Below are 12,458 nucleotides of genomic sequence, written 5' to 3' on the forward strand. Positions count from 1 at the left end.
AGTAAAACTTCTGTGTTGTTGGTATTTTGTGACACAGTCTTTACAGATCCTTCGCTTTGAGATCTGTCTCAGAGAAATTGTGGTTGTGTCCCTGTTTTTAGTTCAGCAACTGTCTGCTTGTGTTTCTTTGCTTTGCTTTGTGTCTCTGCTGGTGGTTTGGTGGTGACGTCCTTGGGCTCTAGACTTTAGGCAGTCATTGACTACAAAAGAGCTTCATCCGTATATTACAAAGAGTCCTTATATTTAAAATTATATTTCGGTCCATTTATGGTTTAGCCTCTGAAAATGGGGAAGTATGTATAACAGTGGATGTAATTCCTAATGCTTTCATTAAAGCCCTTGAAACTCAGCACTCATGTCAGACTTTCAAGGGCTGATATGACTCCGCTGTGGCGGTGAAAAGGCTGGAGTGCCCACTCTGGGTGAGGGATGAGTTGCTGCCCCAAGTGGAGGAGTTTGAGTGTCTCTGGGTCTTGTTCACAAGTGAGGGGAGAGTGGACCATGAGATCGAGTGATGGATTGGGTGGTCAGAAACTCTGGGTAGTGACAGACAGAATGAGGTCACAGAGACAAGCGGTTGAAATGAGTTTATAGATGGGGTGAGGAGCTCGGTCATTTGAGAGGGGCTCGGAGTAGAGCCGCAGGTCCTCCACATCGAAAGGAGCCAGTTGAGGTGGTTCAGGCACTTGACTAGGATGCCTCCTTGATGTCTCCTAGGTATTCCTAGCATGTCCTACTGGGAGGATGCCCTAGGGCTGACCCAGGACTCAATAGAGAGATTATATCTGTCAGCTGGCTTGGGAACATTTCTGTGTCCTCCCGGATGAGCTGCAGGAGGTGACTGGGGTAAGGAAAGTCTGGGTTTCTTAGCTTGGACTGTTGTCTCCGTGACCCAAATCCCAAAGTGTCAAAAATGGGTGGATGGATGAATGGATGTGGGGATAACATTTCATAAATTGTGGTATTCTCAAAAAACTGAAGTATAGTTGTCAGGTTAAGTTCAGTAGTTCACTGCATTGGGTTTTTGGACCAGTTTCTGGAGGATTACAAGATAATTCTGGGAGGTCATGAAATGATTAAGAAAAGTGAGAGTGCATCCAGGCTAATTTCTTTCATTATTTTTTTTGTGACGTCAAAGAGTTGTAAAAATGTTGTGAAAAATGGGGAAAGTTTTTAAAGTAATTTAATATTTTAAAACATTTCTATAAAAGTAGCAGTTTGAGTAATAGGATGAGGATCAGTGAAATCAGCTGGTGACCAACAGTTGAACAGGAAAAGGAACAAAACCACCACATGATTGGGATCAGATCTTCAAAAAACTTTACAATATAAGGCGCCTTGAGCCTCCTTGTTGTTTTTTGGTGCACTATAAATAAAATTACATTGAATATATAAACCTAAAATATTGTTCAAAGTCTATTTTTAAAGCAAGTATGAGCTATAGCTATTATAAAAAGTCCAATATTCCCTTCTCAGAAACTCACATTTTACTTATTTAATTGAGTCCGTTTACCCACCTTTACTGCTATCTGCTTTACTGTGTTGGGTCCTGCAGTTTTTTTGATTGATACTATTTCTTGACCCAAATGCTCTATGCCAAAGCCTGTGGGTAAAACTGCCAGGCAAAATCCAGACAACTGACTTGTTTCTGCCTTTACGGATTCCACATCTATTACGGCTATATATTAGAACATGGGATTTGGTGCCCTTTAATTCACTCCAGTTGCCCCGTCCAGCTTCCACTGGGCAAATCACCCAGGAACTAATATAAAACGCCTCCAAATCTCCTGACCTATATCAGAACTTCTTATATCTGATATAATTTGCCATCAGATCATGTGCTCAAATGCACCACATTCTCTCTGGAATTTTTTACTATCAGTCTTACAAATACTCAGACTTGCAGCTTCAAGGTGGTCGAGAGGTATTGTGTATATCCAGCATGAAAGCATTTTAATGACATGTGTGCTTTGCTGACAAACACAACAGCACAATGGCCAGAAAGATTGAATGCATCGAGGATATGACATTCAAAAAAGGTCACAAGCTGGATTCAAACCTGTGACATTTTGGGTAGACAGTGTGCGTCTTGGCCCATTAACCGCCAGACTTTTTTGCTCCATGCTTGTTGACCTTAATCCTGAACAGCAACAAGGCAGAAGAAGCAGCCCGGGTCGCTTTAGGGTTTTCACCATAAATTTGTAATGTGCAATCACCCTGTGTTTCCCCGATCTCGGACCATATTATGTCGAACCAAGGTGAGGGTAAGCTGCACTGCCAGAAAGAGAGTCGGTGAAAATGGCATTGATCAGAAAATTTCCCGACGGCAGTGTGGAAACGTGAGAGTAGTCACCCTGCTATAAATAACTAATGCTGCACACCTTACAGCCATGTAGAGTGGATGAGATTTCACACATAATCAATAAGTCAAACATGTGGCTGTGTCCCTTCAGCATCCCCCCGCCTCTTGTGTTTATCCTTCCCTCTATGTCTCTGGTTACATTACTCTGCAACCTTCAAAGAACCTCCTTTGGTTTATGTGTCTGTTTTCGTCAGTTCAGTTTGATTCTGTTTGGTATATAAACTGTGTTAGAGATCAGATGAGTGTCCTTTTTCTTCTTTATTTTTATTTAGTGTGTGTTGTATACATTAAGAAAATGTTACCTAATTCATTTTATCAACTACTGTCTGAAGACATTGTAAGGCAACTTAAAATGAGGCATTCCCTGACCTTCTCAAGTGTCTAACAGCTAGTGGAGTGAAAAAAGTCATGGCATATTTTCTGCAAAACTTCAAAGGACGTGATCCTCACGCTCAAGTGCGTCTCGCCTCAGTGCCTCTTTTCTACTTCCAGCATCAAAAATGAGCAGCACTGGCGAACACTGCCTTAGAAATGGAGTCCACTAATCACTAACATCAACAAAGGACAACAAAACTCCACGTAAAAACAACGAAACAAACAAATATGGCATGAGATAAAATTTGTTAGTGAATGGCTTTAGTGGTTTTTACATATTCAGTAATATTGGAGTGTACTCTGAACTCAGCTGAAGGAGGAATGGTGAGACAGAGTAGTTCAGACAGCAGTGCCATGTGGAGCTGATACGAAGCTTTCAGTGTTTGGATGCTTTTTGCCTTGCTGGGTAGTCTTTGGCAACGTGCACAGCTTTTTGTTTTCGGTTCTGTGTGTGCATCATACGGGCAAATTAAAAACTGCTAGCAGATTATTCACCTTTGTGCTGATTGAACCCACAGGTAGCAGGATTGTGCAACAGGTGTCAAGCAAGTTAGTAATAATTATTTTGTAATATCTAATAATATCTATATGTTATACCTAAGTAAATCCATTTGGCCAAACAGGACCTTTGCCTGGAAATGGACAACAACACTTAATATCTAATGTTAGCTATTTTATCCAAACTCCTGAGGCTGGTAACTGAGCTGACCATTACTTTATCAGCTAACATGACAATTTGTCGTTGGTAGCTAAGCTACACCCAGCTGACTAACGTTGTCTTGTTTGCTAACGTTATCACTTAATCATCCAAGTGATCCTTGATATAAGTATAGTATGCATAATGCAAAATTACTAGTGCTGTCAGCGTTAATCTCGTTAAAATGAGGTTAATGCCATAACCGCATTAACGCAGCAAATCTCCGTTAGCACTGTAAGGGCACTAAACAAAGAAGTATAACTAACCTTTGCATAGTGATAGCTAACATGTTGGCAATTACCCAGCTGTAACCATCTATATCTGACATACATATCTTGTTTTGTCTTATTGTTGAGCAGCTGAATAATGGCTGCAATTTTTTGTTCATCGCTTTCATTTGTGGAAACACTTTGAAACCTATCAGCCAATTGTGTTACCACCAGATGTTTGTTTTTTGGGGGGGGGGGGAATTCATGAAGATGCTGCTCTTCTGGCCTTTTTACTATCACAGTACTAGGAGTGGATAGATCAGAGTGAAAGATCAGAGCACAATGTCCAGATTGGTTGGAGTTGACAGAAAGATTATTCTGACTTAGATATCTACCCTTTTCTACCGTGCTCAGCAGAAAAACCTTCTAACACTCAAAAATATATTCAGCCTTAAGGTGGATCGGTTGCACCAGCAGAAGACCACAATGGGTTCCACTCCTGTGAACCATGAAAATATATCTGAGGCTGTGATGGGCTTAGGGTAACTGGAAAAATATAGTCTGGTCTGATGAATTTCCATTTTCGCTGAGGTTGCAGATGGTAGACTCAGCGTGTGCAATCAGCAGCATGAATGCAGAGAGCCTGCCGTGCATCAACGCTCTGGTCTGGAGGTGGTCATTTAGTGGTGTGAGGAATGTTTCTTCCATCTTCCCTTAATCCCAGTCATTGTGGTTTGGCGAGATGATTGCTCTGAGTATTGTATCTTTTTATGCCTACGGTATCTTGTCTTCCATTGGCAGCATAACATGATATTGTACTGTGAATGGACCTGTGGGGTAGAGCATGACATTCAGAGCTTTGTGATCATGGAAGAGAATCTCAATGGAAAGCTTCCGACATTTAACGAAATTGATAAAAACAAAGGGCCGAGGCTGTTTGACAGATTAGTATGTAGAATTACATTACACGCCATCAGCTCAAAAGTCTGACTGGGCTGCTGGGGCAACACCACAGGACCCTGCAAGAAGGAGGGGCCAGTGAAAATCACTGTCAAACCTCGTCATGTAATGGGTGCTCATGTTCACAGCATGAAGTGGACAAGGTGTAAAAGTTCCACTGTGTATTTAATTCGTGATTCTATATACATTTTCTTAGATGAAGTTCAGCTCGGCAGATATTTTCTTTGTGATTTTAAATTTAACTGACTAAAAGAGCCTTCAACACTTTTGCCTTAAAAACTTTAGGTGCATTCTGGGAAATTTGCACTTCCTGACCTTGCTGACCTGACCTCCCTGTCATGTGTGCAAAGTGCCTGCATACTTGTTGATGCTCACAGTGCAGCAGTTAGTTTTTTGGTGAGTTTGAGAGTGCAGGCATTTTACATTATGTTTAGCAAGCAAAGCAAAAGAGTACTTAAAGGAGAGAGGATAACAGGATGAAGACTGGATTTGAGATGACGATCTGATGAGTGAGGGGTTTGTTTTTGTGAAGGATTGAAACATTGATGCCACTTTAATGTTGAAAATCTGCATTCATGCTGTAATATGTGTGAGTGATAAATGTAGAAGCTGGTACTCTTGAAACAATTGCTGAGTGAGAATTTCTATAAATGAGTGTGGTTGTTATACAGTCACCCATCCAGTCAGTCTCTGAGGACCTGTGGTTAATGGGCTTCTCTCATTTGTTTGGTGCTTTGCAACATTACAAGTGTCTTTATGTTACTTTAGCGAAGCTAAATCTGTTTTATGCTTGGGGTAGCTTGGTTGAATAAGATAGTATGAGTAATATTATATAATACCATGATGGTGTTATAGCATATGCTTATGCTAGATAGATTTGTCCATTCCCCCAACCTCAGACTGCGGTTATTGTCCATGGTGCTATTTAAAACATTACTAATTATTCCAATATGCTATTGTTTTTTACCCTTACTGTGTGTGTGTGTGTGTGTGTGTGTGTGTGTGTGTGTGTGTGTGTGTGTGTGTGTGTGTGTGTGTGTGTGTGTGTGTGTGTTTGCTCTGGTTCAATGTGGCAGTAAGGGCCCAAAAGAATATCTGCCCCCAGGGCCTGTCACAGAGTTGTTACACCTGGCCATCAGCTATGAGCTCAATAAGAAAGCAGCATGATCATCTTTTTGACAGTCGAAAAACAAAAGTAAAAATTTGTGGAACCAGGATTTATTGCAGTGGTGTGTAAGCCATGCAACCCCAAACCAACCAACTTGGGTTTTTTTCTTTTCTTTTTTTCACACAACAGTGGAATTATTAAATTCATTTTCATTTAATCCAATTTTAATTTATTTATTTTTTCACTATTCTCAGCTCTGTATGGAGTCAGTAAGATGGGAGCGCTCTAGGCTCATAGGTGTGGCTTTTTTATATTATAGTAGTAGCAGTCCAAGATGTTAAATATGTAGTTGGAAATGTGGGTCTATTTAATGACATCCCCTACTTTTGGCACAGTAGAAAATAAAATGAACGTTTAGAGCCATCTGAGGTGCTTAAGCTCACATGGATTGCTTGTGCAAGCACTGCACTGAAAATGGGTGAAAACCTTAAACTTAGACTATTGAATGCTTACTTCTCAAGAGCATTTCTAAAAAGGACAAGGATGACATGGAACATGGAACATGGAAAAAAATTGAGGTGTGGCTCAAGACTTTTGCACATTACATAAATGTGACTGGGGGAAAATAGGAACCCAGAGATAGTGGTGCACTGGTTACTCTGAGTCCTTTGACTGCAGCACATCCTCACTTTGCACATTGATAAATATTCTTTGGAGAAGTTGCTTCACAACACCAGCATCAGCAGGTAATAAATATTTTCTCTTCAGCCTTTGACATCAGTGGAGACATGGGAGGAGGTGGTTTCTCACTCTTCCTTTATCTTCTAACAAACACATTGCAACTGCAGTTGCTCCTACCACGTCCGTTTTCCACTCTTGGCTCTCTGTAATGACTCTTCGTAACAGCAGCTAATGGCTGTGGTCACCAGCCGGGCTCGTGCTCTCTTTTCTGGACTCCCAGAGTCACTTAAAGGGGAAGTGGGGAAAACTTAATTTCATGCCCTAGTTGGGACTTGTGTTTTGAGGAAGAAAGTGGGTTGAATTTGCATATCTCTGCCTTCATGGCTGCATTAAGATGTTGGTGAATAACTAACAATTGCAAAGAAGTAAAGTCATCTGGTCTTTTGACCAATGGGGTAAAACCATCAGAGCGTTTTGTCATAAATATGTCTCATCAGGTTATTGCATTAAAAGTAAATTCGAAGCTTAATCAAGTCAGATATTTTACCACATGTGGTGCTGACCTTAATGTGACAGCTCTCCCGTGCTGAATGAGACTGTGTGTGAGAGAGAGTGAGAGCAAAGGGGTCCCGAGTGATTATGAAACACACCCCCTGCCTAAACTATTGGTCTGTTTCCATGGTGAAGTTGAGAGTGCTCTCAAGAAGCGGCTCCATCCCATAATAAGGGATGGCGGGCGCAGTGCCTGACATGGCAGTGATGATGAGCCCTATTCTCCCTGCAGCTCATTTCCATGGCAATGGCTGAATGAAATTTTGGTAATGGAGGGGTGGGCTCAGACTGGTAGGAGGGTCACATCTTTATTTTTCTCCCTTCTGCCTCAGTGTCTGACTTGTATCTGTCACTCTCATCAGACCATAAAGCAGTTATCATAATTATGATCGATGTTATTCTTTATGCAAATTCATCTTTCTTTTTTCTTTTTTTAAAGTAAGTTGGAAGTGATTTAACAGTGAAAGCCAAAGCCAGGCTCATGAATGACACGCAAGGATCGTAAAATGTATAAAGGGCAAAATCGCTAGCTTAAATATTGGGACGTCACAAAGCATTAATTTGAAAATGAGGTTTAATAAGTGGCTTCAAAAGGATGTCGAACACGTCTTTCTGGCCTTCTTGCAGGAAATGCTTTTCCTTGTACTGTGCTGTCTGGCTAAAAGAGCTCAGACTTGTTCACACTTTAAAAGGGCTAAATTATAGATGTCTCATCACTGTGGTTATATAAATGACCTCCGCTGCGAGCTCTCTCTTACACACACACACACACACACACACACACACACACACACACACACACACACACACACACACACACACACACACACACACACACACACACACAGCCAGTTGACTCCCTCTTTTCTATTTATCACGCTCTCTCTCTCTCTCTCTCTCCCTCCCTCTCCCTCTTGTCTGTTAAATGACAGCAGTACATAGTGTACTTTTTTTTCTCCCTTCAGCACCATGGGAACTGCTCATTCTGGATGTTTTTTCTGCAATGATACTGTCTTCCACAAAACTCCAAGATAAACTTAGAATATAATCTAAATGCACCAAAGGCTTGAAGTTCTGTGGCGGTTCAGCTTTGAAGGTGGATAATCGAGGATCTGTGCTTGCTTATTTTTGACAACTGTCCTGTAACAAGTGTGAATGCATTCGGGAAACCTGCATTTTGTATGAATGCAGCAGACCTATGACAAACGGAGGAACCAAAAATAAAAGTTTGTTTACTCTGTGCTCATCGTGATAGTTTGTTTTCAGATCCTGAATTTTTGATGAATTTGTCAAATGTTTGATACCAGGGTTCAGAACAGTCATACTCAATGTTCTTTATGTTTGGAAAGTTGTGTTTGACTTGAATCCAATTAGGCTACCAGTCTTCAGTCTCTGACTGAAGAAATGGTGAGTGATGTATTTTCAGTGGATCAACCTGTCACGATAATGGGACGATTCATATTTAGTGGTGATTACATTGTCTTCTTGGCTTTCCGAAACTGCTGTCATTCATCTGGCTTCTGGCAGCTTGCTAGGCTCTGGGTTTTTTTGTTGTTGTTGTGGGGGGGGGGTTTGCATCATATACCACCAAAGTTGGAGACAAGCAGAGACAAGACCTCCCGGATAATTAGAACACATGCTGCTACAGTACATGCAGGAGCAGGTGGGCTGACAGTAGGGCTGCCACGATTAGTCGACTATCAAAATCGTTGACGACTGATTTAATAGTCGACGTGTCGTTTGAAGCTTTGTAAGATCCCAAAAGACGCAGGAATAAGTAGTAGGATTTAAGAGTGTAATAACGGACTGAAACAGAAGATGGCAGCACTGCATGTACAAGGATGCCAGCTGCTGTTAAACCCTGAAGAAGAAGAAGCTGTATCCCAGAATTCATAGCGCGGCCCTGCTCAGTTTCCAACAATGGCGGCAGCTAGTTAGTTTTAATATTACTCTTATTATTCTTTCTGAGTCACAAAATAAACGTTTAACATATTTTCAGGCGAGAATGTAGCTGTGTAAACCTCAAATATCTGCTCAGTTTATCAAGACATCACATATTTTCAAAAGCGCTCCGACGTTTTCGGAGACGTCTGTTACCCACTAGCTCGATAGCTAGCCGGGGTTCAAGGCTCACTAAAGCCCGTGAGAACACCGGACACCCGGCAAATCGTTTTCAAACCCACCGCCGTCTTTCGCTACTAAGGTTAATTAAATATATATAAGTCACTTAGATAACTTCAAAATGTAATTGTTTGGCTTTTTTTAGTACTGAAAAAAGCCAAACGATAACATTTTTAAGTTATCTAAGTGACTTATATCATGTTTAACCTAAGTAGTGAAAGACGATTTGCGTGAGCCTTGAACCCCGGCTAGCTATCGAGCTAGTGGGTAACAGACGTCTCCGAAATTGTTGGAGCGCTTTTGAAAATATGTGGTGTCTTGATAAACTGAGTAGATATTTGAAGTTTACACAGCTACTTTCTCACCTGAAAATATGTTAAACGTTTATTTTGTGACCCAGAAAGAATAATAAGAGTAATATTAAAACTAACTAGCTGCCGCCATTGTTGGAAACTAAGCAGGGCTGCGCTATGAATTCTGGGATAGGTTGGGCCACGAAGTATACACCCGACCCATCCTTCATATCTGAGGAAATAAAGGGCGCGTTTGTCGGCTGCATTTGTCGGAGTCTTCAAATTTGGACAGTCTTCGTCATGTCGCTGTAACGTAATTGGCCTACAAATGCGGGCACAGGAGGATGCGGTTCCTGAATTTGGACACAGCAACAATACCGGACACTGCTTCTTCTTCTTCGGGATTTAACGGCAGCTGGCATCCTTGTACATGCAGAGCTGCCATCTTCTGTTTCAGTCCGTTATTACACTCTTAAATCCTACTACTTATTCCTGCGTCGTTTGGATCTTACAAAGCTTCAAACGACGCGTCGACTATTAAATTAGTCGTAATCGTGACTAGTTGACTAATCGTAGCAGCCCTAGTCACAGCTAATTCGGTCATTGTCATATACACACAATGCTGATAAACATTGTCAGTCTGGTTTTGATCATTAATTTGTACTCTATACTTTTGTTAATCTAACTAAACATTAATAAAAACACAAGGTCAAAAATATTTGCACTTACAGGAAATTGATTTTCTAGTAGTGCTCCAAGGGCAAAAGAATTTTTGCAACAGAGCTAGCTACTGAAGAATTGTGTTTATCAAAGTTGTCTTGAGCATGTTCAAATGAATAAGCATGGTAATTTTAAAATGAGCTTTGTGGGGAGATTTGGAAATGTGTGTGAGTGCGTGAGAGGTTTCTACACTGCTCAGAAAAATTAAAGGAACACTTAGAGAGCACATGGAAAACAAATTCATACTAGATATCTATATGGACTGGATCGTTTGTTAGGAGCATAAGGATCGTTTGATGGGAATAAAAAGTATCAACCTACGGAGGGCTGATTTCAAGGACACCCTGAAAATCAGATTAAACAATTGAGGCATCAGGCTAGTCCATTCTGCCAGACTTTCATTGTAGTAATTCAGCAACTGAGGTACAACCTGGCAGCTGACCGAAACATGATGACCTTGAGGTGTTATTTTGGATTGAGATCAGGCAAGTGTGGGGCACAGTCAGTGGTATCAATTCCTTCAGCCTCTAGAAACTGTCAACATACTCTTGCCAAATTAGGCTGGCCATTGTCGTGCACCAGGAGGACAAGCATGCACCGCACAAGCATGGCGTCATGTTGGGTTTGAGGATTTCATCCCAATACCCAATGCCAGTCAGGGTGCTGATGCCTAGCCTCGAGAGATCTCTGCATCCCTCCGTGGATATGCCACCCCAGACCACCAAACAGCAATCATGCTGAACAATGTTACCGACAGCATAATGTTCTCCACATCTTCTTCAGACCCTTTCAGGACAAAAGAAGAATAATTTTGCGACATAGCTAGCTACTGAAGGAGCTAGCTCAGGAAGACCTTTTCACATCTGTCACTTGTGGTCAGGGTTAACCTTCTCTCATCCGTGAAAAGCACAAGCCATTAGTGGTGGACCTGCTTATTCTAATATTCTATGGCAAATGCCAGTCAGGGTAGAGGATGTCGGGGCCTCAGACCACCCTCATGAAGTCTCTTTCTGATTGCTTGGTTAGAGACATTCACACCAGTGGCCTGCTGGAGGTCATTTTGTAGCTCTGGTAGTGCGTATCCTGTTCCTCCTTGCACAAAGGAGCAGAAACCAGTTAAGAGCCTTCTATACCTCTTAATCCATCAACAGGGTTAAGAACCATAACAGGAGGGTGAGCTTGAACAATAGGCAAGCACCATTTGTTTGTGCAGAGAACAGAACCTGACCTACAGCCAGTAGGATATGTGACTATGAGCAAAAAGACCAGTTTTTGTTTCAGCCTGTAAACAACTTCATTCTGTTGTGAAGTTGTGAGAATTTAACAAGTTGTTAATGTTAAAAATCATGTTACAGTTTTTAACTGTGTCTTATTAGCTTCATTTTCAGACCCAGAGATTACTGGTTAAGATGAATTTGTATTTACTGATGGCATCAAAACCTGCAGAGTGTGAATGCAAGCAACTCCTAGTTCAAGCAGCAAGGTGGATGTCTCAGTCGGATAATGATGTCAACCATGTTAGCCAAAAGATGCTTTTACAGAAGGCAGTTAATTCAAAGCAAAGATGCTAAAGGACATGAGACTAAACAGTAAAACACAATCGTTTCAGACTGAAAACTGTCCTTGGATGCAGCTTTCTGTCCTACTACAGACAAATATATATATCTTTGTGTATTTGTGTTAATTATGTGCCACATATCAAACTATTTAGTGAAATTTTTACTTGACAAGTGTGCTTGTGGTGTCCCCATTAAAAAAAAAAAAAAAAAAAAGATGCCATTTTGTTTTGGCATTTTGTTATTTAATACAGTTCATTTAATGTCAGCATACTCTAAAAATAGCCTGTGCATATGTAGATTGTTGCTCCACATTCTTTCTTTATAAATACCAATTTATGTGAGGATTTTTAAAACAAAAAAACAAGCATATGCATGATTGTTGTGTATATACCTCACTTAGACATCCAGCCCGAAGTTTTATTAGTTTTTAGAAGTTGCTAGAGTTGCTTTTATTCTTGATCTGTTTGCTTCTGTCAAATATTTTTGGGAGATACTGTACATGTCTTTCTATCCCTGTTTCTCTCTTAGATGCTCCAGAGGGGGGTGAGAAGGGCTCAGGGGGTGCTGCACCAATTGGTGATGAACTGGATATCTTTGGACCAATGGTCTCCAACCCACTCCCCTCATCCAACAACACACAGCAGGCCCAGGTAATGCACTCTCTCTCTGTCTTTCATCAGCTGCTTATCACTGCAGGCAGGCTGCAACACACAGAGTCTGCAGAGAAAACACACACAGCAAACACACCATCCGCCTTGTACGTGGCGACACACACTCTCTGAGGATCATATCAAAGCAAACCCCGTAGACTCTCTTTTATT

General features: G+C 41.2%; 1 protein-coding gene across 4 annotated transcripts in view; it reads left to right on the top strand.

Moving 5' to 3' along the window:
* Positions 1–12,458, top strand: part of LOC101483689 (stromal membrane-associated protein 1) — a 145,483-nt gene that overhangs the window by 97,473 nt on the left and 35,552 nt on the right. For all 4 annotated transcript variants that reach the window (XM_024804617.2, XM_024804618.2, XM_024804619.2 and 1 more), the window contains one exon: positions 12,166–12,287. In XM_024804617.2, coding sequence (XP_024660385.1) covers positions 12,166–12,287 — 122 coding nt within the window. The remainder of the gene's footprint in view (positions 1–12,165; positions 12,288–12,458) is intronic.

The sequence above is a fragment of the Maylandia zebra genome, linkage group LG13 (assembly GCF_041146795.1).
Source record: "Maylandia zebra isolate NMK-2024a linkage group LG13, Mzebra_GT3a, whole genome shotgun sequence".
NCBI classification, from domain to species: domain Eukaryota; kingdom Metazoa; phylum Chordata; class Actinopteri; order Cichliformes; family Cichlidae; genus Maylandia; species Maylandia zebra.